A 26,674-nucleotide genomic window follows, 5' to 3' on the forward strand; every position below is an offset into this window, starting at 1 on the left:
CAGTCGTTCCCCATAAAAAAGAAAGTCATCAATCCTACATTACATTTCCTAGATTCTAGAACTTCAAACTATATGGGTGACTTGTGAGTTCATAATACAAATTGTTATTAAAAATAGCCACTGGCCATCTATCTTGGAGAGGATGGGCGGTTAAGAATTACTGGGGAATGTGGAACAGAGCCAAGGTTGCCACTCAGATGCTTCTCTCTCATCTCCAGTAGAGATGAGGGCCAACTTCACTGTGCAATCAAGAAGCAAGATTCATTAAAAAAATTTACTACTGCAAACACAGTTTTATTTCTGATTAAAGCAACAGTCTTGTTGAAAAACCAAAGAAAGGAGCAGTAACTATTCAAAGCACCTACCTTTTCCAGAGAAGTCCAGCGCTTGCTGTTACAGCTGCTGATCCTACAAAGGCCGCCATCATTAGCCTACGTTGGCTACGGACAGAATGGGCTGTTCCATAGTGGCGCCTAGAAATGGCAGCTAAACTTGCCACAGCAGGGAGAAAACGAACACGCAGCATCCTAGGAAGGAAAGCAAAGAGTACAATGAGAAAGGGAACATGATGATAGCTAATGACTTAATTACAATGGTCCAAAACAAGTGCCTTTCAAGAAACAAAGAATGGCATCTTTCACCACCACCATTGGCTGGCAACGGAAAACAAGCAAGTGGAAAACTTCAGAACCTACCACTGACCTTCCCAAAACAGTTCAGGGACAAAAAGCACAAGCAACTACCAGGTTATAGGCACCCAAGCATGTGAAAGCTCAAAGCAAGTCATACTTGCACTGGGACCAGACTTGGACACAAATCAAGGGCAGATTCATAGGAATTATTAAAAGTATTGCTCTAATCTATCTTTTACTGATAAGACATTTAGGGATGATCCAAGTAATGTTCAGTTTCCCAACATGTGAGTAGTGTAGAGTCACCATATCGTAATACAGAAAAAATGTGCATTTTTGAGAGTTTGGGCTTTGTTCTATAGGGCCCGTTGACATGTAACGGTAACAAATTGTGGGTTGTGTGCTCTGTGCAAGCGCTTCTGATTTGAATATGCAACCTCTGATAGACCCAATCATAAGTTGCCTCATGATTTGAGAATCTGGGCACTATGGGTTATTCTGAGTTAAACAACCCAAAGTTAACCCAAGAACTCATCGTAGGACCCATTCCAACATTCTCCATTGACCAGGATGCCATTGTGTGGCCCAAATGGCTCAACCAGGTGGGGGAAAGCATTCGATCCATTAGGGAACACTCCTTGCGGAATTGGCGGTGTGTCATAGAAATACTACTGTAAGCGCAGAATTTTAAATATTTCAAAATAAAAATATTTTGTCCGCACATCATAAAGCAACCTACAATCAGGCCAATTGAAGGCTGCAAATTCGAATCAGAAACAGCACACAACCTGGCAAATCATGGCTTCATTAATTAACCCACAAATTAATTAACCCACGATGTGACGCAGTTACATGTGAACTGGATCGTAGAGTCCTATGTTTCTGGGCTTGTTCTGGTTAGATGCTGTAGCAGTCAATTAATGTAGTTCTAATTTAAAAACCACATGTGAAAGAAACACTGTAGGTAATCCCACCAGTGCCATCAGATGTGATGGAACAGCATGTGGGTTATCCGAACTATGTTTTTTTTAATTTGGGGCTTGACTCTATAGAATCACAGCTGAATACTGAGCAATCATCACGCAGATCGCTCCTGCCTCAGTCTAGCTGCAGAGACTGCCATGCACAGCAAGATGGGTGACATGGAAGGGCCCACAGCAGCCACCCCACTCACAGAAAGAAAATGAAGGCACCCTCATTCCATGCTAAGGAGAGCTAGCAAGCCTCTGCTTCCCTTGGCCAAGGCAGAACATGCGTGGGGGTCAACTGGCCATCACAGGGGTCTATAGAACTTACTGCCACAATTTTTAATAATTTTCTCAATTGGACCTCACCACTAGGAAATGGTGCCTCAGCTAAAAAAACCTTTTAACTAGTGCTGCTAGAATAAACCCTCTTCACCTAAAAGAAACTCAGTAGCCTGGTTCCTATGGCATACGCATGGTATTGACACCACCACTAGAGACAACCTTTCAGAAGTTAAAAAAAAAAAAAAGATATTCATTAATGGAAATTATTTACAAAACTGAATAAAATGTCACTCTTCGAATACTAAGTTGAGATTGCTTCAAGGTTCTTAAATTAAATATGGTTGCTTACCATTCCTAAGCTTTTCCTTCAGATCAGACTTCGCTAAACTCCACCTGCAAATAGCATCGGGTTTACAAATTTCCCTAAATTTCCTCAAGAACAGGAACAGATGCTGTATACCAGTCCAATTCTTCCTGCTTCTTCTGGCTTTTAGGATGATTCAGATGTTTCAGGGACTACTTGCTTAAGTTCCTTTGGTCCAAACATAAAAAAGGAACCTAAAATATATTATGTATAACTTGGTTTGCTCATAAATTTTTCATGTTTTATATATTAAATTTAAAAATATAGTTTACTCAGACAATTATTACAAATTTATTAACCAAATTTACTTTTTAAAGCTTTTTTTATTTTAACTATAATTTTATGAGCAAACCAAGTTATACATTAGGTAATTTATGTTCCTAAAGCAGCCTTCCCCAACCTAATGTAGTCCAAAACATCCGGAGGACAGCACACAGCATTCCTGACCATGGGCCATGCTCCCTGGGGCTGATGGGAGCTGACGAAGCAAAAGATTAAGTTTACATCTGTAAAGAGCACTAAAAAAGTAAGTATTGCTTTTTTCCCATTCCCCTGCCAAATTTCCATTGTTTTCCAGAAAAAAAAACATTAAAAAACTGGGGGGATTTCCATGGCTTCAAAATTTCCAGAAATTTTACATCTCTAGGCAGTAACACTCTAAAGCACAACACTCTAAAGCATAATATTGAGAGAGGAGCACGAAAGACAACTGACAAGCACTGACATCTGGGGCAAGACCAGAAAGCCACTGCAAAGCCAGATTCTGACTGCTGCTCACAAGCCGGATTAAAAACTTTAATGGACAGGACAGGGCAGATAGAACAATACTACCTCAGTCCATAGCCTCAAAAAGGGACCACCACTGCCCAGTAAGCTCCTGGTTTGAATCCTGGCAATACAAATCCTTAACCCAGCCTTCCCCAACCTGATGCTTGCCAAAGTTTGGGATGACAACTCCCATCAGCCCCATCCAGCACAGCCAATGGTCAGGGATGATGGAGGTTGTAATCCAATCACATTTGGAGGGTACCAGGTTGGGGAGAAGGCTGCCTTAACCTATATTGCACAGGTATTTGCTGCAGCACCAGCTGTGAAATTAGAAAGCTTGACCCCAGTCTAGTGGCATACACGTTTATCTTGCACTCATGTCATGACCCTACTATTACTATGGAGTATGACAAGAAAGTGACAAAACAAGAAGAGATGCTGCCTAAATCCCTTCTGTCTTCCAGGATGGAGAGACCTGAAAACACTGGTGTGCCTCTATCAAGGTAGCAGTTATGATATCTTCGTATTTTTCCAGTTTCTTCCCAGTACGCCTCCCTAGTATCAATTTTGACTCTCAAAACAACCTTTAGTTTCCATTTGCATACAATATGTTTACAAGCAGAAAGACATTGAAATACACACTGTGGATAAAGGGAGTTCATTTTGCCTAAGACAGAAAAGCTGGGTAAGGAAAAAAACACACAACTTCAATTCAGAAGCGTGAACTAGAGAGTGTACAAGTGGCAAGATTGGCTAATACTCCTCATTAGGATTAATCTGTGATTAAGACATCCTTTAAAAAAACCTCATCTTTTATAACCCACAAAATTTTGTTTATGGCCATATGATTGTAGAAAGAAAAGTGGAAAGCTGGCTACTGATCTAAGTGGTATTTAAACGTGAAGACTTTACAGTGGAAACATTGTGTCCAAGCGCAACAACAATCTATTTAAGAGGCACCTGTGGGAACTGCAAAAATGGAAACCGTTGAAATAATAATGACTCCAATATGTCAGCACCTTTGCTGTGAGATGTTCTGTTTCCATCTTGCAGAATACCCACAGGTGCCAACCTTTTAAAGCAAAGCCACCATCTACTGTGCACAGATTACTGAAATTCTGTACTTGAAAGTATGTAAGGGAATTTTACAGACTTTTCAGAATGAAGTCTCTTTTTACTGAACAGAAGTTGCCATATTTCCAAGACAAAAATAAAACCACCATACTGCACAGGCCCAGTGTAGGCATAAGGTTTCCTAATCTCTTAACCATGGTTAAGAAATGGGAAGCAACCAATGGGCTTTCACAATCCAAAACTCTCATTCCCAAATTGCCACCTCTCCCCATTTCATTATTAACCACATTTACCATACTTATCATGTGCAGCTAGGCTCTAGCCCTGGTCCAAACTCTGTTTTTAAAGGTAATATAGAAACTTGATGCAAATGTAATGTTAAACCATGGTTAATGCTGAAATAGGGAAGAAAATTTGTCCAAAGAGGAGGGGAAGGGAACATGCAAGCCAGTCTCTTTATCTAAGAGATGGGGAACATTTCATCTACACCTAGTGTTAGCATTCGGGGGGGGGGGGCGTTGCCAAAAAGAACACCCAAGTTGCACCTACATAGCCTACTACATGTATCCACAGTATGTCTCTGCAAACCAAGAGTAAGACTTTAACTAGTGTATTTCTTGCCTGTAACATTTACATCTCAAAAGATTAATGTAAGTTTGACAGAACCTCTGGTACAGGGGCAAACTACTTGTGGCCCTCCAGATTTTTGGTCTACAACTCCCTTGTTCGGTCTACAACAGTCTGTTTGGTCTATAACAGCCCTTGCCATATGCTGGCTAAGGCTGATGGGAGTTCTGGCCAAAACATCTTGAGGTCCAAAGGTTACCCACCGCTGCTCTATCAGTCTGAAGACCTTGGCATAAATTAGATAGACCACTTAAGTAGTCAGCCACCCAAAAAGAGAAACCCAAGGAAATAGTAAAAGGAAGAATTGGGTTCAAATAAAACATCTGAACTGAAATGGCACACAAAAAAATGAGACAAATACTAGACTCCAACATAAAAGCTATGAGAAAGGGGGAGTTTGTGGAGTAGAGTAAAGGTACTCGAGACACAGGAAGAACCTATACAGCTTTAGAAGTTAGATGTGGGGGAAAGATGGGAAACCTGGCAGAAGAAAACAAGTTACAAGATGAGAGAAAAGGCGAGGTGTTAGTTGAGCAACACAACTAGTCACAGCTTTCACAGTAACATTTGTGACACTGGTCTTTTCCCTGTACACCAAATACTCGTCTGTCTCTCTCCCGCACATTTTCCTCAACCCCCCCCATTCTCCTACCTATCATGTTTGAAGAAATGTGAATGAGTTGAGCCTTCAAAAACAGATTCATATGCTGAATGAAGCGAATGATAGTAATTTCAATTATGCGAGCAGGAAAACAATTTTTGTAAAGCCACCACTTTTTTTACTGAGAAGGAGGGAGATTTTTTAAAAAAATATATCTTTCTTAAGCAGTCAGTGAGCTTCGTCAGTAACATGCTATTTTTAAAAAGGAGTTTTATGCACCATCATTTATTCACACACAGCATTTTTCACTAGGTCTCTGTCTCTGTCCAATTTGCTCATTCTTCATCATAGGTCTGACAATACATTATGCACTCTTGGCCCCTTTATCCCAGCTGCTTGGCAGGCAGCTCTGCACTTTATAAGATTACTTCTTAAGTCTTCCAATAACACCAAAGCCCCTATTGCTTTTGAAGTCAACGCTGGCAAACTATGTCAATACAAGCTTGAAAAACACAAGACCGTCACCAATTTGGACAGAGGTTTCGAGCGTACGCTTTTTATCTGAGAGTTGCAGACTCAATTTCTTAACTTTGAAAATGTGCCTGTAATGTGTTTGTATGCAGATACATATGTAGCAAGTCTACACAAGGGAACAATGCAGTCAATACTGTTGACGTTTGTCATAATGTACATAGTACCTGTGAAGTCCCAGGACATGGTCTGAGGGCACTGGCTGCAGCCACCTTGCTGAAACTAAGCAGCTTGGGTTGGGAGACTCATGGGGAACCCAGTGTATACAACCTTGAATTCCAGATGGAAGAAAGGTGGGCTATACCTGTGCTAAATAAATAAAATACATTGAGTATATGACAAAGTGCACAGTTACACTGGCAATCTACTTAACCATGGTTAATAACCCGGAGTGAGCTGCTGGATTGCTTGCTCCTTCTCCTTTATTTCCCTTCAAGGGAACTAATTTTCTCCTGCAGAGACTAACCATGATTAGAGCTAACCAAGGTCCCCACTTATGCTAGGATCTGAAACCAACTGCAGTTTCAGATCTTGGGTTAAGCAGAACTGTGGTTAAAACTCATCAATGGCTTGTGAAAACTACATCGGTAAGGCAGTGCAGGGTGAATCTAAACTCCAGAAGGGGAAGAATCCTGCAGCCTGCTTCCTGTTTCTTTACCATGGTTAAGCAATCAGCAGCATTACATGTGCAGTGGCCCAGACAATCACTTTATTGCCAGGGGGTGGGGGGTGGGTACAGCATCACAACAAAATTATACAGTCTGGGAAGGCAAATTCTGAAAGCTCACTATAAGTAGAATTACCACAAGCAAATTAGTACAAGTGGCTTTCCCAAGGAGGAAAGCAGGGAAGAAAGAGCACAGCAGTAGAAAGGGCTAACCCTGGGGAGAGCAAAGAATCTGTCAATTGAGCAGACTCCAGAGATGCTGCATTAGGGCACAATATGAGAATGGGTCCCTCTAAAAGCAAGCACCCTCTAGTAGCAGAAGGGGTGTGTTATTTTCTTAAGAGGCAAGCAACTAAAAGGAGCTCCTCCCTACCCATTTAGCAGCTGTTGAGTTATTTTGCAGCAAGACTCGGGCCCCTGCACTGCAGCTCCTGCAAGAAGCCTATTTTGGTCAGCCTCAGAGATCAGAATCAAAAGCGCATTACAGTAGAGCAGATCAAAGCAGCTTCTTCAATTGCTTTCCCTGAAGACAGGAAAGCCATGGGGAAAACAAGGAGCGCCCCACTCCCTAGCAGCAGCTTCCTCCTCAAAAGTCATCACTGGTGTGTACACGAACCAGTAAAGATGCTTCTGATGGAGAAAGCAGACTGGGGAGTGAGGGGGAAGGAAGGAAGGAAGGAAGGAAGGAAGGAAGGAAGGAAGGAAGGAAACTTTTGACAAGGGTCATTCCTAACAAAGCAGAAATGCAGGGCTCCAGTCATACCCAGGGAATTTCAAGTCCTTCCCTTTAATATCAGAGGCAAGGAAGCTAGTTGTGGTTACTCACGGAAAAGAAAAGGTCTTTGGTATCTTCTCCAAGGTTCTCTGCATTAATTCTTCTCATATTCTAGAGCAGAGCCCTGGCACTGAAAGCCCACCCTAGGCCATGCTGGCACAGGGGCATGTATATTTATTTTATCGCATTTGTTTCAAACCTGGTTCCTAGGAGCTCAAGGTAGCATGCATAGAGGTTGGTTACCCATCCTGTGAGGGGGAGGGGCTCTTCCTTAGGACACTGGTGGTGAGCTAACCTCACAACCACCCTGTAGGGTAGATTAGGCAGAGTCAGAACGGCACCATGTCAACTAGGTAGATTTACTGCCAAGAGGGGATTTGAACCCAAGTCTCTCCAGTCCAAATGCAACACACCATACTGGCTTTGCACATACAGGCAAGGCATAAAGCATATCCATTTTGGTGAATATCACTCATACACTTGTCACAGGCAATGAGGCCCCCTAGGCTTAAAAAAGGGTCACAATCACCTGCCTGCAGAGATACCTCCAGCAGTAGCTAGCCTCCAGCAGCTAACATTCATACATTCCTAAATATTAGGAACACACATGGCGATGATGGATAGTAACAGAACAAATCCAGCAAGGCTGGTAAAGAACCAACATAAAATACAGCCAATTTTTCTTTAGAACAGAGAATACTTGCCCTCCCCAACATACTTTACAATATTTAGCCTCAATCTGTAAACTCGTCCAGATCTCATCAAAATCAGTAGTGAACTTCTAGGTAGTTCAAAATAGTTCAAGAGACTCAATGCCCTTATTCTTTTTTTCCTCATACTGGGATTTCAGAATTTGCAAAACAGGAAGAGGAAAGAAGCAAAAGCAATGGTAGCAAAGGCAACTGCAGAGAGATTTCTGAAAGAGTTCCATTCAGAATATTTGGACTGAAGAATCCAAGTTCTGAAGAATTAAAACAAAGATAGACTCAAACCCATTCTTCTCCACAATGCAAAGAAACTGTTGTGTTTCAGCTTCTACTATCTGCATAGGGCCAATGCATACATGTCCAAACAGAAGCGTTTCTTGGATTCTATGTAGGTTCATGATCATATAACCCATACCCATCTGTGACAAAATCACAACGCTTGCCATGTGGAGTCTACCTTAATGTTTATATGTGTTTTCTGTGTTAAATAGAACCCAGGTAAGTTAGGGTTAATTGATTAATAGAAAGTGATTGAAAGGTAGGAGGGGCTTGTGTGTGTGTGTGTGTGAAGAGACAGAGTTTATAAAAGGCAGGAGCAGACAGTTTGATAGTTAGATTGAGCTAGGGCTTGGAGATAGGGCCTTAGGGTTTGATGAAGCTACATCTAGATAGTGGGGTTGTGGGAACAGGAGTTAGAAGGGGTAGAGTAGGCAGGGTAAGGCTGAGAACTAAGTGATTAATTATAAGATATAACATCTCTTATATTAAATAAACTTTAAAAACAAATTAAATCCAACATCTTGTTCATCTTCCTGCTCTAACAATAGTATTCATATTTCCTGGATACGTCCCCTGGTTGAGTAAAGGGAACCAATTAGGCATACTGGGTGTCTCTTTTACCTAGTAAATTTAGGGGCTCAAGCTTGTTGGACAGTGAGGACAGCTGTCCCAAAGCAGAGGCAGGCAGACAGACTTGAGGGAGGGGTAGGTCACACCATCCTTCCAGCAGTGTGCCAGGGATAAGACCTCTGAAAAAGTGCAGAAGATCAAAGACAATTTCCTGTTCCCCAATCCAACTCAGAGCTGGGAAGGTAGAATGGAGCTAAACGAAGACACCTCCATCTCTTCCCCTGCTCCCCAGATTGGAGCAGGCTAGCAGGTGGGGAAGGGGAAGAGAACTGACGCTTGCTTTGGCTTACATAGCCAAAATAAAACTCAAGCTTCCTCAGAGTCATCAGGAATCACCACATCCCCCTTGCACCTCCAAGATTAGGAGGAAGCCTGGGTACCTTGCACTCTCCAGGGCAAACATGATGAGCAAAAACTCGGACTCCCAGTTAAGAGATGGGTTAAATGAGCACAGATTTTTGCTTAGCCACCAAGCCCATGCTCTTAGCTTTCATCTATTCTACAGTAGCTCTAGTATATAGATATTTAAATCATAATATACGGAGATATATATAGGGATGGTGATGGAGAAGATAGGGAGAAAGAGAAGAATGAAATTGCTAAGTGTTTCACAAAAAGCTCATATCTAATTGCTGGCAGTATAAAGAGTGCCTTGGATTGCATCAGATAATCCATCTAGCCCAGTATTATCTATTCTGACTGACGGTAGCTCTCACAAAGCATCAGTCAGCAATTTTTCCCAGCTCCACTACTTTTAACTGTAGATGACCCAAGTTACAGCCACTCTTCAAATCCTATTTTTTAAAAAAATCCAGTGCATCACTTTGATTTACCCACTAGGTTTAATATGTCATCAATTACTATAGAAAATGCCATCCTCCTTTTTAGACTCATATCCAGTGACAGATCAAAGAGGCTGATAACTGTACTACAGCTGTACCCAGGGGAGCTAATCAGCAATAGGGCTCCATTGCACTAGATGCCGTGTACGACAAACTTTTGGAAAGATGCATCCTCATCTCTGTTAGAATTTGGGAGCCAATTAGTTTTAGCAGACAGGCAAGCAGAGTACATGCAACATTTTTAAAAGTAATCACCATTTGACTTTTTATTCCAGAAAATGAAACATTCAATATTTTTGTATAATTTTAGTTGATTTACGACCACAAGCAAGTTTCTTCTTGAAAGGTATGTTTTAAACATTTCTAGTCCTCATGGATGAAAGAAATGAACAAAGAGGATGGCAGAGTTTTTTAAAAAGATTGAAGAGCAGATCCATATAAGCCCTTTCAAAGCTTTTAAAATCACAACACACTCATTTTTGAGGCTTTGTCTATATTGCAGGATATCTCTACTGTATTTCATAAGAAGATAGTCTGCACTGTAAGCAGTGTATTTACCTTTTGTTGTTTGCTTCTTCCCAGGTTTCCATTTCTAATTTTGCCTGTGTCCCCAACTATTGCCCCAGAGAATACAAGGGTGGAGTATAACTGTATATCAAACTTCTAGATACCCCTCCCCTTTATTTTTTCAAATAAAAGAGTCTTACTAGTAAGACTGCCAGGGAACTACTTGGAGAACCACCTCTAACTGCCCTGCAGCTGCAAAAGAGAATGCAACTGTGGATTCATCTGCCCTGTTCTTCCCCCAGTCCAACAATCCACCTTCCTGACTGCTGGAACAAGACAAGTCTATCTGCCCCACAGCAAAGAGGGAAGGGTCAGGGCAAGAGAAGCCATGGCTGCATTGTCTTTCATAGCTAGAGGGCTATTAAAGAGATCTAGCAACCGCACTTACCTTGATAGCATAAAACTAGCATAGCTGCAAGCAATGCTGGATGATTCTCAAGCAAAAGAAACAGACTTTGTGAATTAGCTGAACACAGGGCTATTGTGCACAGGTGCAGCACCTTTTGGTTTATGAATATTTTTAATGTAGGGGAGGGTTAGAAAAGCAGGGTAACAGGCAAGAAAAGCAAACAAGCATAGCATCTGCTCTACCTGATACATCCATCACAATGGTCAAATCCCATGTGGTGGATCCAGGAAGCAATCTAAGCTTAACCTCTTTTCAATTTAGGTCAGTCTTGGGCACAACAACTCAGGCCTGTTTCCATTTCCCCTTGAGCAAGTACCACAGGTGAGAGGCACATTAAAATCCAGATGGAATCTACGTTCATGCACAATGAAGTGGCAGCACAGAGAAAATATTGGTAAAATATTTGCAGAATATGCCAGCCTCTTCTTGCTACTGCTAACTTGCCCAGACTGTCTTTTCTGAGATTACCTCACTGCCACTTTCACTCAAGTTGACATTTTTTCAGCATCACTAGATAAAACATTACCCATAGTACTTGTATTATTAATCTGAATTAGATTTCTGAAATAAAATGAAATTTTGTACCCAAGTAATTTCTTTGACAGAGCTCAGGCTAATATTTCATCATATTAATTCCAACCAAGTGGGAAATTCCATTTGTCTGAGAACAGAAACCAAGGAAATGTAGCTTGAAAGCCATCACTCCATCTAACACATGACCTGATTCCCATCAGACACCTATATTGTTGCCATCGCACAGTGAATATTCTTCAGCTGTTATGCATACAGACTCACCACCTATCATCAGCCTCAGTCCCAGGCATGAAACATGAATGGCAGAAGCCAAGATTTTATTCCTATTTTCAACCAGGCATACTTATTAACTCTTCTGCTTGAACAGAGGCTGCTATGGCCTGGAGAAGACACCTTTTCCAGTACACACCCACTCAAAAACCGCAACTCCAAGGGCTTCATAAAACTAAACCTAAATTTATAGGACACGAAGGCGGCTTAAAATCCCTGGTACTATTTCAGTATTTCACAGTAAAGCACTGGTCAACCAACAAAAGTTTTGGCTGATTGACACTAGAATACTTTGATTTTATTTTTCTCATGTGATATATTCTTTCTGACTGTAGGCATTAAGGAGCAAGTATCAAAACACACGTCACAGAACCACATGAGTACCTGGGTGTCATTTTCTCCTGGATGAATTTGGCAGTCTTTCATTACAGCTGAAACTGGTACTTAAAGCTTAAATCCTTATTTCTTGGATTTTTCAGTGTCAGTCATAAGACAGGATTAGTTCTGCATTACTCCTTGTGATCATTTGTTTCTGTGGGAAAAACAAACCAAGAAACAGATGTCTTCTGTGCTACTAACTTTTTGTATTTAAGGAGATTAATTCATTATAATTACTTACGAGAGAGTCACCCAGCAAATTCTACTACAGTTTAAGGAGCTAATTTACTATTAAATTGAGTAGTTTGGCACTCAGACAACTAGTATGAGCATAAAATGATAAAGCCATAATAGTAAGACAAAAAGTGAAGTATCTAGAGAAATCTTCATATATGCTTTTCTCCATATTTAACAAGTGCATCACTGCTTCTAACTGAATCTTTTTATGTTTGTACCTTTAAAAATAATTATGCAGTTGTTACACATTATTCTCCTCTGGTCCAAACAGATAAGCATTTATCTATAATTTCATGAAGGCAGGCCAACCCAATGTGCAGAAAATCCAATTATTGATCAGGAAAGAAAAGTAATTAATGTATAGAATCTATATTCCATTTTCTGACTAAGCCTGGCAAATAAAAGATGCAAGTTCTGCCAGGAAGGGTGTAATCCTATGTGTGTTTAGACAGAAAAATACCTACTTTTTTAGTCTAAACATGCATAGGAATGCACCCTAAATCTATGTGTTCACAAAATGTTCACACCTGCAATGAGCAGCCCAACCCTAATAAGAAAAGCACTGTCTGAAGCCCCTCCTGCAGTACCCACTTCAGTTTCACCAGAATGCCTCTGGGACATATGGGAAATTAAGATGGCTGTGATAGCTTAGGCCAGCACTTTTATCATCAGCACCAGGTCCAAACATTTTTTAAAAGGTGGTGTTTTTTTTTTTAACCAATGGGATAGTGACAGGGGTCTTGGCAGCCACGCTCGGGCTCCACGAGTCCCAGCAGGCCAGGTGCTGATGCCAGCCAGGAGCCAAGAGAAGTGTCCCATTCTTAGGATTGGACTGCACATGCAGGAGAATGCAGCAGTAAAATCCTGGATACGAAGATTTCAGATTCCAGGTGTGGGTTCAACATTTTTAAAAACTAACAAAATTCCTGCAAGTAAAAAAAACAACCCAGCCCACACCGTTCTGTGGTGGTTCACTACTTCTAAAGAAGTTGTTCGATTTCATTTTAATGTAGAGAAGTATTCAAAAATGTGATTCCCCCACCTGCAGTCTGAAGCAGAACAGCCCACTCTATATAGTCAGAGTCAGACTATAGTCAGAGGATACTGTCACCTCATTTCACAGTATGACCAGGCTTTACTCTTGCCTAGATGATGTGTCAATGATGGCGCTGTGCCAGTCTGGTCCTGAAAGGCTTAAGAAAGAAGGGCCAAAGCTTGGTGGTGCAGCATATGCTTTGCATACAAAGGTCCAAGGTTCAATCCCTGGAATCACCAGGTAGGACTGGTAAAGACTCCTGCCTGAAATTCTGGAGGGCCACTGCCAGTATAGACCAGCCTTCCCCAACGTAATGCCCTCCAGATGTGTTGGACTACAATTCCCATCACTCCACACAGCATGCCCATTGGCCTGCTGGCTGGGGATAGTGGTGGTTGTAGTCTAACTCAGTGGGAGTGAACCAGGTTGGGGAAGGCGGAATTATAATACTGAATAAGAGAGAGAATCATAGAATCATAGAATCACAGAATAGTAGGGTTGGAAGGGGCCTACAAGGCCATTGAGTCCAACCCCCTGCTCAATGCAGGAATCTAAGTCAAAGCTTCCCTGACAGATGGCTGTCCAACTTCATCTTGAATGCCTCCAGTGTGGGAGAGCCCACCACCTCCCTAGGGAATTGGTTCCATTGTCGTTTTGCTCTGACAGTCTGGAAGTTTTTCCTGATGTTCAGCCGGAATCTGGCTTCCTGTCACTTGAGCACATGATTCCGTGTCCTGCACTCTGGGATGATCAAGAAGAGATGCTGGCCTTCCTCTCTGTGACAGCCTTTCAAGTACTTGAAGAGTGCTATCATATCTCCCCTCAGTCTTCTCTTCTCAAGGCTAAACATGCCCAGTTCTTTCAGTCTCTCTTCATAGGGCTTTGTTTCCAGTCCCCTGATCATCTTTGTTGCCCTCCTCTGAACCTTTCCCAGTTTGTCTGCATCCTTCTTAAAGTGTGGTGCCCAGAACTGGACACAGTACTCCAGATGAGGCCTAACCAGTGCTGAGTAGAGGGGAACTAGTACTTCTCGTCATTTGGAAGCTATGCTTCCGTTAATGCAACCCAAAATAGTATTTGCCTTTTTTGCAGCCACATCACATTGTTGGCTCATATTCAGCTTGTGATCGACAACAATTCCAAGATCCTTCTCACTTGTAGTGTTGTTGAGCCAAGTATCCCCCATCTTGTAACTGTGCTTTTGGTTTCTTTTTCCTAGGTGCAGAACTTGGCATTTATCCCTATGAAATTTCATTCTGCTATTTTCTGCCCAGCGCTCCAGTCTATCAAGATCACTTTGAATTTTGTTTCTGCCTTCTAAAGTATTAGCTATCCTGCCCAATTCTGTGTCATCTGCAAATCTGATCAGCATTCCCTGCACCTCCTCCTCCAAGTCATTAATAAAAATGTTGAAGAGCACTGGGCCCAGGACTGAGCCCTGCAGTACTCCGCTCATTAACTCTCCCCAGTTTGAGAAGATCCCACTGATAAGCACTCTTTCAGTCCGATTCTGTAGCCAACTGTGGATCCACCTGATCATTGTTTCATCTAGCCCACTTTGAGCTAGTTTGCTAATCAGGATATCATGGGGCACTGTGTCGAAAGCTTTGCTGAAGTTGAGGTATATTATGTCCACAGCATTCCCACAGTCCACAAGGACTGATCAAAAAAATGAGATCAGATTAGTCTGGAAGAATTTTTTCTTGACAAATCCATCTTGGCTTCGAGTAATCCCTGCATTGTTTTCAAGGTGCTTACAGACTGATTGCTTTATAATCTGCTCCAGAATTTACCCAGGGATTGATGTCAGACTGGCTGGTCTGTAGTTCCCAGGTGCCTCCTTTTTACCCTTTTTGAAGATCAGGACAACATTAGTCCTCCTCCAATCATCTGGCACTTCACCCATCCTCCATGATTTCTCAAAGAGAATAGACAGTGGTTCTGAGAGTTCTTCTGCCAGTTCCTTTCTTACTCCAGGATGCAGTTCATCTGGCCCTGGACATTTGAACTCATTCAAACTAATTAGTTGTCCCTTGACCATATGCCTATCAATCTCAAGCAGCAATCCTGCCTCTTCAGCCTGTACTTCGCCTTTGCCAGGGGGTCATAGACCCTCTTTCAGGAGAAGACTGAGTCTAAGTGTAGGAATTGAGCACTTCTGCCTTTTCTTTGTCATCTGTTATCATTTTGCCATCCTTATTTAATAGCTGAATCACCATTTCTTTCCTCTTTCTTTTACTATGCACATACCTGAAGGAAGCCTTTTTGTTGCTTTTAGCATCCCTCGCTAGCAAGACTTCCTGCAATACAGCTACCTGCCTGTACTCTTCGTCTGTAGCTAGGCCTTCCTTCCACTTCCTATATGCATCCTTTTTTGTTTTCAGGTCATCTCTAAGCTGTTTGTGAAGCCACACTGGCTTCTTCTGTTGTCTTCCACCTTTTTTTCTTGTTGGGATTGTTTCTAATTGTGCCTTGAGAATTTCCTTTTTTTTTTTAATTTCCACCCATCTTGGACTCCTTTTCTCATTAGAGTTGCTTGCCATGGGACCTTGCTTATCATTGTTCTGAGTTTATTAAAATTGGCTTTCCTAAAATCCAGGGTGCATGTTTGGCTACACTCAGCTTTTGCTTCCTTTAAAACCAAGAACTCAAGTATAACATGGTCACTTTCCCTCAGAGTTCCTAGAACTGCTACTTTATCCACTAAGTCATTTCTGTTGGTTAGGATCAAGTCAAGGATAGCTGATCCTCTAGTTCCCTCCTCCACTTTCTGTAGGAGGAAGTTATCTGCAACGTAAGTCAGGAATTTCTTGGAGGGGCCATGTTTTGCAGAATTTGTCTCCCAACAAATATCGGGGAAATTGAAATCCCCCATTACTACATCATGCTTCCTTGAAACAATGGCTATTTGCTTTTCAAAAGTTTCATCCTTGTCCTCTCCTAGGTTGGGTGGCTGGTAGTAGACTCCGACCACCATGTTCCTTTTATTCTTTGCTGCATTTATTTTAACCCAGGTGATCTTAATGGGGCTACCAAGCTCCTCCTCCTGTATTTCTGTGCAGAGATATGTATTTTTAACATATAGTGCAACTCCACCTCCCTTTCTGTTCCTCTTGTTCTTTTTGAACAAGTTATATCCTTCCATTGCTGTATTCCAGTCATAGGAGTCATCCCACCAAGTTTCAGTTACATCTATCAAGTCATAATTTCCCTCCTGTATTAAGAGTTCAAGTTCGTTCTGTTTGTTTCCCATACTCTGGGCATTAGTATATAGATGCTGAAGACCATGTGCTTCATGGTCTGGCCTTCTTCCTACATGTTTTTGAAGACAATTATTGGGCACTATTAGAGCTGTTCTCTCTGTTGCGGTGCATGAGCCTTCATCCATTCTTTCCCCCAACTTTACATCTCCCTCCCCGTAGAATTCAGTTTAAATCCCTCCTGCTGTTCTTCAGGCTGTGCCGAAACACATTATTCCCAGCCCTTGTGAGGTGCAACCCATCCCTTCCCAACAGTCCATCTTCCAGGAAGTATAGCCCATGGTCCCAGAATCCAAATCTCTCGCGTCAGCACCACCTTTGTAGCCAGTCATTCACCCGGAGTATTTTTCTTTCCCTTGCTATCCCTCTTCTAAGTACTGGAAGGATGGATGAGAAAACTATCTGGGCCCCAAAGTTCTTGAGTTTCCTTCCCCAAACTTCAAAGTCTGATGTGATTTCTTCGTAGCTCCGCTTGGAGGTATCATTTGTTCCCACATGGATGAGAAGAAAGGGATACCTGTCAGTGGGCTTCATGAGTGTAGGCAACCCTTCAGTCATGTCTCTAATCAGTCCTCCTGGGAGACAGCATACCTGGCGAGTCCATGGGTCTTCGCAACATACTTGAGTTTCAATCCCACACAGCAAGGAGTTTCCCACAACTACTCTTCTTCTTGTTGTTGTAGGCCTTGGTATCATTGCCTCTCCTTGACTGACCCTCAGCCTTTCTCGCTCTTATGCGGGGTCCCCTGTAATTCTTCCTCTGCAGGCTGTCCTCCAGTCTCATCATCAAGTACCTGAAAATGGTTCCATAGTTCCACTGCTTCCACTGGTGCAGAGTGGCTTCTAGTTCTTCTGCTCCTGTCACCCTTTTCCAAGGAGTATCCTCTACTTCATTTTGCCTCGCCTCAGCATTTTCCTTTTCTGCCTCAGTCTGCTGTTGTTTTTCTAGCTTCTATACTTCATTTTGCTGCTGTAGTTCCACGGTCCTGTCTAACAACTCTTCGTCTTATCTTATTCCCTGGAGGGTCAACACTTGCAGCTTCAGTCCTCTTACTTTTTCTTCCAACAGTGTAATCAACTTCCACTTATTACATGTATAGGCCATGTTAATCTCAGGCGAGAAAACAAACATTTGACACACCTTGCAAGTCATGACCACTGGAGAGTCTTTTCCTTCCATACTCTCTATTCCCTTTATGTTTCTAGTGTTTTGATTGTACTGGGATAGCCTGTGCTTTGCCCTCTATTCACTGAAGGTTAATAACAGAGTCGCACTGGTATGGAAGTGTGTGTTAACAGAAAAAGAAATTTTAAAAAATTGTTAGGGGCCTCCCCCTTGACCTCCCCCACCAAACTCCTGTTTTCTCTGTTTGCTCCCTCTCTGGGAGCTTGCTTGCTTGTATAGCCCCTAGAAAATCAGGAGCAGTTTCCTCTGCTCTGCTCAGCTAGGAGACAGGAGCAATGGTCTGATTCAGTATAAGGCAGCTTCCTGTATAAGACTGTTTCAACTCGGTGCTGAAATGGGTTAATAGTCTATGTATTTTGAGAAGCCCCTAGAGTTGCATTCAGGAAGACCCCAGACTCAGACTGTGGGCCCAAATCTTATAAGTAACAAAAAATAACATCAATTATAGTGACCATGCTTCTTTTTCTGAGAAAGGGGTGTTGTTATTAAGCTGGTGTGGAATACTTCACAAGAGTTTACAACAGTCTGAGGAAATTCTTCGCATGAGGACTCATTTAATTAGTTCTTAGTTAATAAGTTGGACCAGGACATAGTAATCATCGTTGCTTATTCTTTGCAACAGCAAAACCACACCAGACACCAGTCTAATTAGGACAGTCACCATTTCTACTCTATATGAAGACGTAATTAGAACACTGGTTTCTTACTCCCCACAGCGCAGACAAGTTTGCTCAGTATAAGCAGTTTCATACGTAAGCATGACAGCAGAAATTTATGCAGTTTTACTCTGAAGTAAGCCCCACTAATTTCAGTGGGACTTTCTCCGAGCTAAGTGTGGAGTGCTGGGTTGGGGGATGCTGGTGTATCGGACTGCAGGACAAATCACCTTTGATTCATCTCCAACTAGTTATGTATTGTTAACACATCTGATATCACTGATTACGCAAAGAGAGGCATTTGTAATACAAATGAGTATCTTGCCCAATTTAAGCTTTCTATTCACATTACAAAGCAGCTGAAGCCAGAGCCATTGTCAGACTCATATACAAACACTATGCTGTTCACACAACATGCTAACCCACACTCAGTGGTTGAGTGTGGGTTGTTTGTTGAACCATTGGTTAGTGTGGTGTCTGAACGCAATGTGTTTTCTGCAGGGTGGCTTGTTAACCATGCAATGTGGCTTGTTAACCACCCTGAACAACTGAACAACAAACCATCTCAAGGTTCTCAAGGTAGCTTATTTGAGAAAAATAAGTCACATTGCATGGTTAACAAGCCAGCCTGTGGAAAACACACTGCATTTAGAGAACACACTAATGCAAAACTGAGTGTGGGTTAGCGTGTCGTGCAAACCCAGCCTATGTAATTCACCTACGAACTACCTTAACTTGCAAAGTGATGGGGCTGCCCAGTCCATAATCCTTTAAAGGAATCCCCAACAACAAAAAATGAATATATCATCTAGGCTATTAAAATACATAAACCTCAAGTATAGAGGTGGGGAACTGCCACAAAGCATTTCCAAGCATTTATATTCAAGCTCTCTACAACATGTTCTTAAATTCCCTGCCCATCCATTTCAGTGTGCTATCATTAACCATAAAATGGTTTACAAGAAATGCCAACGTAACTATAAATTGTCACAACTTGGTAACTCTTTTCTGATGAGGAAGTCAAGTGCTCTCTCCTTGCCACACCAAAGCCACAGCCAGGAAGAAGCATTTTGCAGCTGTTTGTCTGCAAGGCATCTGCTATCTTTCTTCCCCTAATAGGGTCCTAGTTCTGGAGGAAAGAAAGTCAGGACTAGAGAAGACATCACTTTACAAAAGCTGCTGACGCAACAAACAAATGTAGGAATTTTCAGCACAACTATGTTTAATCTATAATGCACAAGGTGTACGATGACAAGAAAATATAATAATAATAATAATAATAATAATAATAATAGCAAAATCCAAATGGATTTTTTTTAAAAAATGAAACTGGAAATGTAAACTGTTTATCAAACAAGCTGTGAGAATTTTAAAATAACCATAAAAATTCACAACTAAGGAATGCTTTGGTTAGTACCAGAGCTGGGAGGGAATGTAGCAGAAAATCTAATCCAAACCTGTGCCTTCATACAGAACCAGCAACACATTCATCATAGATTCAGACCAAACCTATACACATAGAGACCAAACCTGTACACACATAGTGAGCAACTGCACAGAAATGTGTTTAGAACACATCGCTCCATATGACTCAAACCAAGGCACACGCTGCAAAGCAAAGGGGGAATTCTACATAATTTGTCCTAAGAGCAAAATCCCTCCACTGAGTGGCTCCAAGTGAAGTTCTGTTGGGGCACAACTCTGCACTACATTTAAGTTGCAAGGGTTCAGAAAAGAGATTCCATATACCTTAACATCTGCTCACACTTCTTTAGAAGGTCAACATGACAGTACTAGGTTTGTGAAACTGCTGACCTGCTAATTGAACTCCAACAGAAGCTGTACAACAGCAGCAAGTTGAAGGTATGTTGGCTAAAGGCTTTGGCCAGATAATTATGCTCTGGTCAAGACGGCCGTTTAATTTATTTGTAAAATGTTGTGGCAGCTGATTGGTCCCTAATTTAGATGAAAGCTTTTTCCTTTTCTTTTTTTAATGGTGTCATATATAAAAGGTCAAATTGCCCAATCTTGAGCTCCCATGTGAGAAATGTCTTCTGGTACATTGAGATGTCATGATGAAATGCTGTGTGTGCAATGGCAGTGGCCACACAAAGTGGTCCCTGACGGTGCTGTCAATGAGAAAACCCTTGTTTGACAAAAGAGCTGTGTGTGCACTCCTATGTTTGCAAGGAACTGATCAATATGGGCTACAGAATTAAGGTCAGAGTTGTGATATGCCATGTACCAGTTTAACTAATATTCCCATTCTGCCGTATTATCTGCTCTGATAACACACCTAGTGCAGAAAAGGGCAACCAAAACTGTCAAGGGGCTGGAGCAACTCCCATGTGAGGAAGGGTTACAACGTCTGGGACTATTTAGTTTAGAAAGAAGGCAAATATGGGGAGACACTATAGAGGTGAACAGACATATACATATTGGTGATATAATACTAGAACCTGTGGTCATCCAACGAAGCTGAATGGTGAAAGATTCAGGGTAGATAAAAGGAAGCACTTCTTCACACAGTGCATAGTTAAACTATGGAATTCACTACCACATGATTTAGTGATGACTGCCAACTTGGATAGACTCTTACAAGTCCCCTTGACTGCAAGGAGGTCAAATCAGTCAATCCTAAAGGAAATCAACCCTGTCTGCTCATTGGAAGGACAGATACTGAAGCTGAAGCTCAAATATATTTCTGGGAGACAGCGGAGGACAGGAAGGCCTGGCGTGCTATGGTCCATGGGGTCATGAAGAGTCGGACACGACTTAACAACTGAACAACAACAACAACAACAACCAACTTGGATGGCTTTCAAGGGGGGGTTGGCAAATCCACAGAGGATAAGACTATCAATTACTACTAGTCATAATGTCTAGATATTACCTCCAGTTTTGGAGGCAGTATGCCTCTGTATACCAGTTGCTGGGGAACATGAGTAGGAGGGTGCTTTTTGTATTCATCTCCTACTTTTGGGCTTTCCATAGGCATCTGATTAGCCACTGCAGAAAATGTAATAGATAGAATAATGTAATAGACAGGCCTTTGGTCTGATTCAGAAGGGCTCTTCTTTTTATGTTCTTACTAGATATATAATCAGTCATGCTACCAAAAGCTCTTTCTCCAGTACATCCCCTGTCACATACCATCACTTGCCAGAAATGCCCTTCAGTGGTCCATACTACACAGTGATATGTGATGGAAACTTCTCCACTACTATTTTTTTCCTATGGAAAGATGTCCATTTCTAAAAATGCACCATTTCATAAAGTGAATTAGAAAGATGACAAATGGATACAATATCAAACAAATGGGGCAGTTTAAAATTGTAATTAATTTTTTTTCAGGTGACTTACCCCTAGAAAGCAAGCAGGCATATATAATAAATATAAATGCATAGCTCTTTGGGCATACTAAAATTAGTATGTTAACAGTTTTCAATGCAGTAATTATTTTCCTTAAAACTAAAACAATGTAAGAACATCTATGCTATTCAGTTGTCATGTCTTAAAATATTTACAAGTATTCCAATAAAAAGTATTAGTAACAAGTATTCCAAGTAATGCTTTGAATTTATTTGAATATTTAAAATAGGGGTGCAGAACCTCCTTCAGCCCGAGGGCTGAATTCCATTTTGGAGAAACTCTCAGGGTCCGCATTCCAGTGGAGGGTGAGGCCAAAGACAAAAGCAGCAGAACCAAAAAACCAAAAATGCCAGCAGATTTTAGCTTAAAGTTCTTACTGCCAGTAACTAAACCTTAGGAGAGGCATTCTATCCTTTTAGAAGCGGGGGGGAACTACATGAAAGCCGGGAAACCACTAAATGATTGGGAGAAAGGGGATGGAGCCAGGGGAAGGGGACATGGCCCTCTTGGGAAACCCAGAGGGCCAGATTTGGCCCATGGGTCTGAAGTTCTGCACCCCAAGTGGGGAGAGCAATCCTATAGGCCGTAGATGCATCTGGGAGGCCATAGGATACTTTGGATTCCGGGATCTAAGGTTGGAGATACTGCTCTGACCTCAGAGCTGGGAATCCATGCTCCATGCCCCTTTCCCCTCGCAGCCAGCGCAGAGAAAGTTGTGCCGGCTGCCTCCCTAAGGTCACAAAAGCGACCTCAGAGAGGGGGTAAAGGGGACTTTCTGGTGGGCAGGGAGGGGACCAGGTTACACTGTATCCTCAGGCCTCTCCAGCCTCATTCCCTCCCCCTCCAACGCACCCCTGCTAGACAACAAAGCCCATCTAGCTAAAATAGAGAGCGGGAGGAGTGGGGAGGTGAAGAGCACCTCCACCATCCGCCTGCTCTGCACTGGATGGCTGTATGCCTCCAAGTGTGGAGGTGTATGGCCATCCCATAGGATTGCGCCCTAGGTGTGCTTTAAACCACATTAAGTGTGCTGAAATATTTAAATGATTTTGGCTACTGAAAAAACAACTGAGATATTTATTCAGCATATAAAACTAGCATAGCATACTTTTTAAAAAAGTATTTTAAGTCAAACATACAGAAGTCAATGGGGGGCTGTTTCAATCTCTTTAGGCATCCAACTGTTAAAACTTGGATTATTACATAGAAAAATATTTCAAAAGAATAAAACATTGCACAACTGGATTAATTTAAGCTGCAATCCTATGGTCCGTGGGAGGGCATCCCAAGAGGCACAGAGTTTTTGGAATCTCTCCCTTGAAGGGCAGAGAAAGAGAGAGCTCCACCCTTAGAGAGGAAGATCTGACCTCACATGCCCCCTCTGTAAGGCTAAAGAAAGGTCTTTAGCTATTGGAGCCCCAGTGTAGCAGAGCACAAAAAGGTGACATTTGATGAGATGGTGAAGGAGAGGCTATGGTCTCCCATGCTCCCAACATGGGGAGAGAACTACTTCAGCCCTGTAGCTGGAATACTTCATATCCCTCCCATTGGCGGCCCCTATACAGATAGGATTGCTCTAATGAATCTGTGGTCCTTGGGATTTTAAAATATTATAGATGGCTTGGAACTCTAGCAAGGGATGCAGTTTGTTTGTATTCCTGCTAATGCTTAGTTCTTGCTTTATTAACCTGGTCTATATGCAAGGACTAAGGTACAATCATCTTCTCAGTTAATTTTCAGTTACCTATTAAACAAAATCCTACAATAAGCTCATTTGTACCTCCCCTGTTGCTGTACCCTGACTACTGTTCAAGCCCCCTTGAATATTTTATAGAAAGATAGGGTATAAAGATTGAAATCTGGCAAGTCAGTGTGATGTAGTAGTTAGAGTGTCAAACTAGGGCTCTGGAGTGCCCAGTTCAAATCCACACTCAGCAATGAAGCTCATTAGCTGATCTTGGGCCATCAACTATCTCTCCACTTAACCTACCTCACAGGTTGTTGTGGGGATAAAAATACTGTAGTCATGTAAGCCACTCTGAGCTAGGGATGTCAGAGAATTTCGCCATGAATCTCGGGGAGGCCGAATGCCAGCGCATTCGGCCCCCCGAAATTATTGGCGAAATGGTCTGCACCCCCCACCCGCCCCCCGGGACGGGACTTACCTTGGGCGAATCCTCCTGGCGGTGGCGGCTCCAGCAGCAGTTTGGCGGCAGTTTGGTGGCGGCAGCTGCTGGTCTTCTGACCGGCTGCTGCCGCCGCTGCCATTTCCAGTAAAAAACAACAACAACAACAAAACATGATAGGCTTTGTAAAGATTTGCATAGCCTATCACGGCTAGATTTTTAAAAAATACCGTGATAGGCTACGTAAATGTTTACGTAGCCTATCACAGCTGAGTAAAAAAAAAAAAAAAAGTACATACGCAAATGGTGGCGCCCATGGGCACCGCCATTTGCATTCCTTATTTTGGCACGTCTAGTCTACATAAACATTTACGTAGACTATGGCGAAAATAAGGGGAACGCAAATAGCGTAGCATCTACGCTATTTGCATTCCCCTTATTTTCGCCGTAGTCTACGTAAATGTTTACGTAGACTAGACGTGACAAAATAAGGAACACAAATGGCGGCGCCCATGGGTGTTGCCATTTGCGTACGCGCTTTTTTTTTTTTTTACTCAGCCATGATAGGCTACATAAACATTTACGTAGCCTATCACGGCTGACTGCAGGGACGCAAACGGCGGCGGCTACGGCTGCCGCCATTTGTGGCCCAGCCAGCCAGGATTCGGGGGTGGAGGGATGGATGCCTCCCCCCCCCCGGCCAGAATTTCGGGGGGGAGGGACGGAGCGCCTCCCCCCCGGCCAGAATTTCGGGAGTGAGGGACGGAGCGCCTCCCCCCCACCGCGAATCAAATTTCGTTAAAGGTAAGTGACTTTCGTACATCCCTACTCTGAGCTCCCTGGAGAAGGGTGGGATAAAAATAGAATAAAATACATAATAAAATAGTATATTGCTGAATTCGCACTCCGAATTATTTACCACACATAACTTTAGGGTACACATATAACCTAGAAAGTGTTCTCCCTCTACTGCAAAGGAGGTCTAGCCACCTTAGTTATAATTGTATCAAATTGCAGCTATAGTGACAAAAAAAAGGTGGAGCTGCCAGAATCCACATTAGTTTAACTGTGGTCAAGATAGTGTTTTCCAGCACCCTATCAGAGCCATTTCTCACTACAGCATTAGTAAAAGATTTATCATATAGTTAAGAAATATACAAGACTTATTAAAAAGAAACAATTCTAAACAATTAAGGCTGCAATCCAAAGCACACTTACGAAAGAGGAAGTCCCACTGAGCTCACTAGGGCTTAGTTTCAAGTAAACATGAATAGCACTGGGCTGTTAATATAAGTGTTTTCCTTGTATGCCATAAGAACAGATAATTGGCTTAAACAAGCTTTCTATGGTGCAGGGAGTGGGGAGGCTGTTGTTGTGAGCCCCTTAAAGAAGGCTTGGGTAGATATAGGTCACTCAGTCTCTCCTTTAGGAAGCAAAAGGATTCTGTCTTCAAGATATTATTGCATCTTAAGTCAAATGAACACAGTCACCATTATAAAACAATTTCAACTTTTAAATGTTTTAATACAACCGAAATGGGATGTTACTGGAATTTTAAAAAACAAACATGTTCTGCCCATGTGCCACACTTTTCCTAATTTCCACTAACCTCACACTTACGGAATATTGAACAGAAAACCGACCCAGGTAGCAGGATAGGGCAGATAGGACACACAGAAGGCAGATAAATACACTGATGTATACAAACGTACACTAAACATCACACTCATTATCAAGCATGTCTCTAGCAGTCAGGGTACACCTTGCTTTACAAATCTATCATTATCTTCTAGTTCCATACTCATAACCATCAGGGACCATCTATAAAAATATGTCACACATCAAGGGGGTCAGGACCAGCTACCAACGTTGTGGCAAAGGAGGGATCGAATGAAATGAGGCCAAAAATGTGACAAGGTGAGAAGCCTTTTTTTTTTAAAGTTTTACATAGATGACGTGCTTTATAGGTAGAAGCAAGTTACAAAGGTGATATGCGTTACAGGTAACCACTTCCCACATTAGAAATAACTATCCCCGAACATCCAGCACGGAAGGGCGGCGGAAAGGAAGGGAGAAACCCAGGCAGCTTTGTACTACATTTGCGGATACAGAAAGAGGACAGTCAGGGCTTGATTTGCGCCACACCGCAACAGAAGCGGGGGCAGTACGCGCGGGTTTCCAAAGCTATCTTTCCATGCTATCAACTCCGTTCCTGGGCTAAACAAGGAAAAGAGCCCCCTTGACCATGTGCAGAGCGCCTTTATTTCTCATCCTCAAACAGCTCCCACTCGCCTTCGAGTTGGGGACGGGCGTTCCAGGCGCGACTTCCAATCCCGTTTGAGACCTCCCCCAGACCCAGACACACACACGCGCGCGCGTTAGGCTCTCCGAACACTGACAGGCTGCGTTTAATAACGCGAATGCTCTACAAGCCCGGAGGTCCCTCCCGTCTTCCTGTGCCCCAGCTGGGGGATCTCCTCCCATCCCAGCCTTACCTGAAGGGCCCGCAGGTTGAGCGCTGGGTCTCAAACGGAGCAGCGCGCGCGCGTCCCTCGCTGCGCCTCCCGAGAGGGCGAGACGAACGCGCGGCGGCGGCGGCGCAACCAAGCGGGGCTCCCCTCAGCCCAGCAAGCTAGAGAGCCAGGCCCCGGCGCCGCCTCTGCCTCCCGGCGCCGCCTCCTCCTTTCCGTCAGACGCAGCGTGATGGCGCCATCGGGGCTCTTTCCCTCGCGCGCCTGGCCTCACCCCCTCCTCCTCAGAAAAGCTTTCCCGCCCGTTCCTGGTTAGCCGCGGTTTGCCTTGAGCGTTGGCAGAGGAGCAACCGCGTTAGCCTGTTACTGCCGAAGCAACAAAAGCACCTTAAAGACTATCTTGCACCGCCGCCCACCCGCATGCA

At 42.8% G+C, this 26,674-nt stretch overlaps 1 protein-coding gene across 5 annotated transcripts in view; it reads right to left on the bottom strand.

The window, feature by feature from the left end:
* The window catches only part of MICU1 (mitochondrial calcium uptake 1), a 166,546-nt gene extending 140,110 nt beyond the window's left edge, over positions 1-26,436 (bottom strand). Inside the window, exons 1-4 of one of the 5 annotated variants that reach the window (XM_084845594.1) lie at positions 26,274-26,436; positions 11,912-12,059; positions 6,015-6,151; positions 366-527 (exon numbers count right to left, since the gene is read on the bottom strand). In XM_084845594.1, the coding sequence (XP_084701720.1) occupies positions 366-526 (161 nt within the window). In that variant the 5' untranslated portion in view covers position 527; positions 6,015-6,151; positions 11,912-12,059; positions 26,274-26,436. Of the gene's footprint in view, positions 1-365; positions 528-5,367; positions 5,443-6,014; positions 6,157-11,911; positions 12,060-26,273 lie in introns of those variants that run through there. The other 4 variants (XM_084845593.1, XM_084845590.1, XM_084845591.1 and 1 more) reach the window with 4 other exon arrangements.
* Positions 26,437-26,674: the final 238 nt, after the last annotated feature.

The sequence above is a fragment of the Heloderma suspectum genome, chromosome 3 (assembly GCF_057233095.1).
Source record: "Heloderma suspectum isolate Gila_16-S chromosome 3, 16-S_ref, whole genome shotgun sequence".
Taxonomy (NCBI): Eukaryota; Metazoa; Chordata; class Lepidosauria; order Squamata; family Helodermatidae; genus Heloderma; species Heloderma suspectum.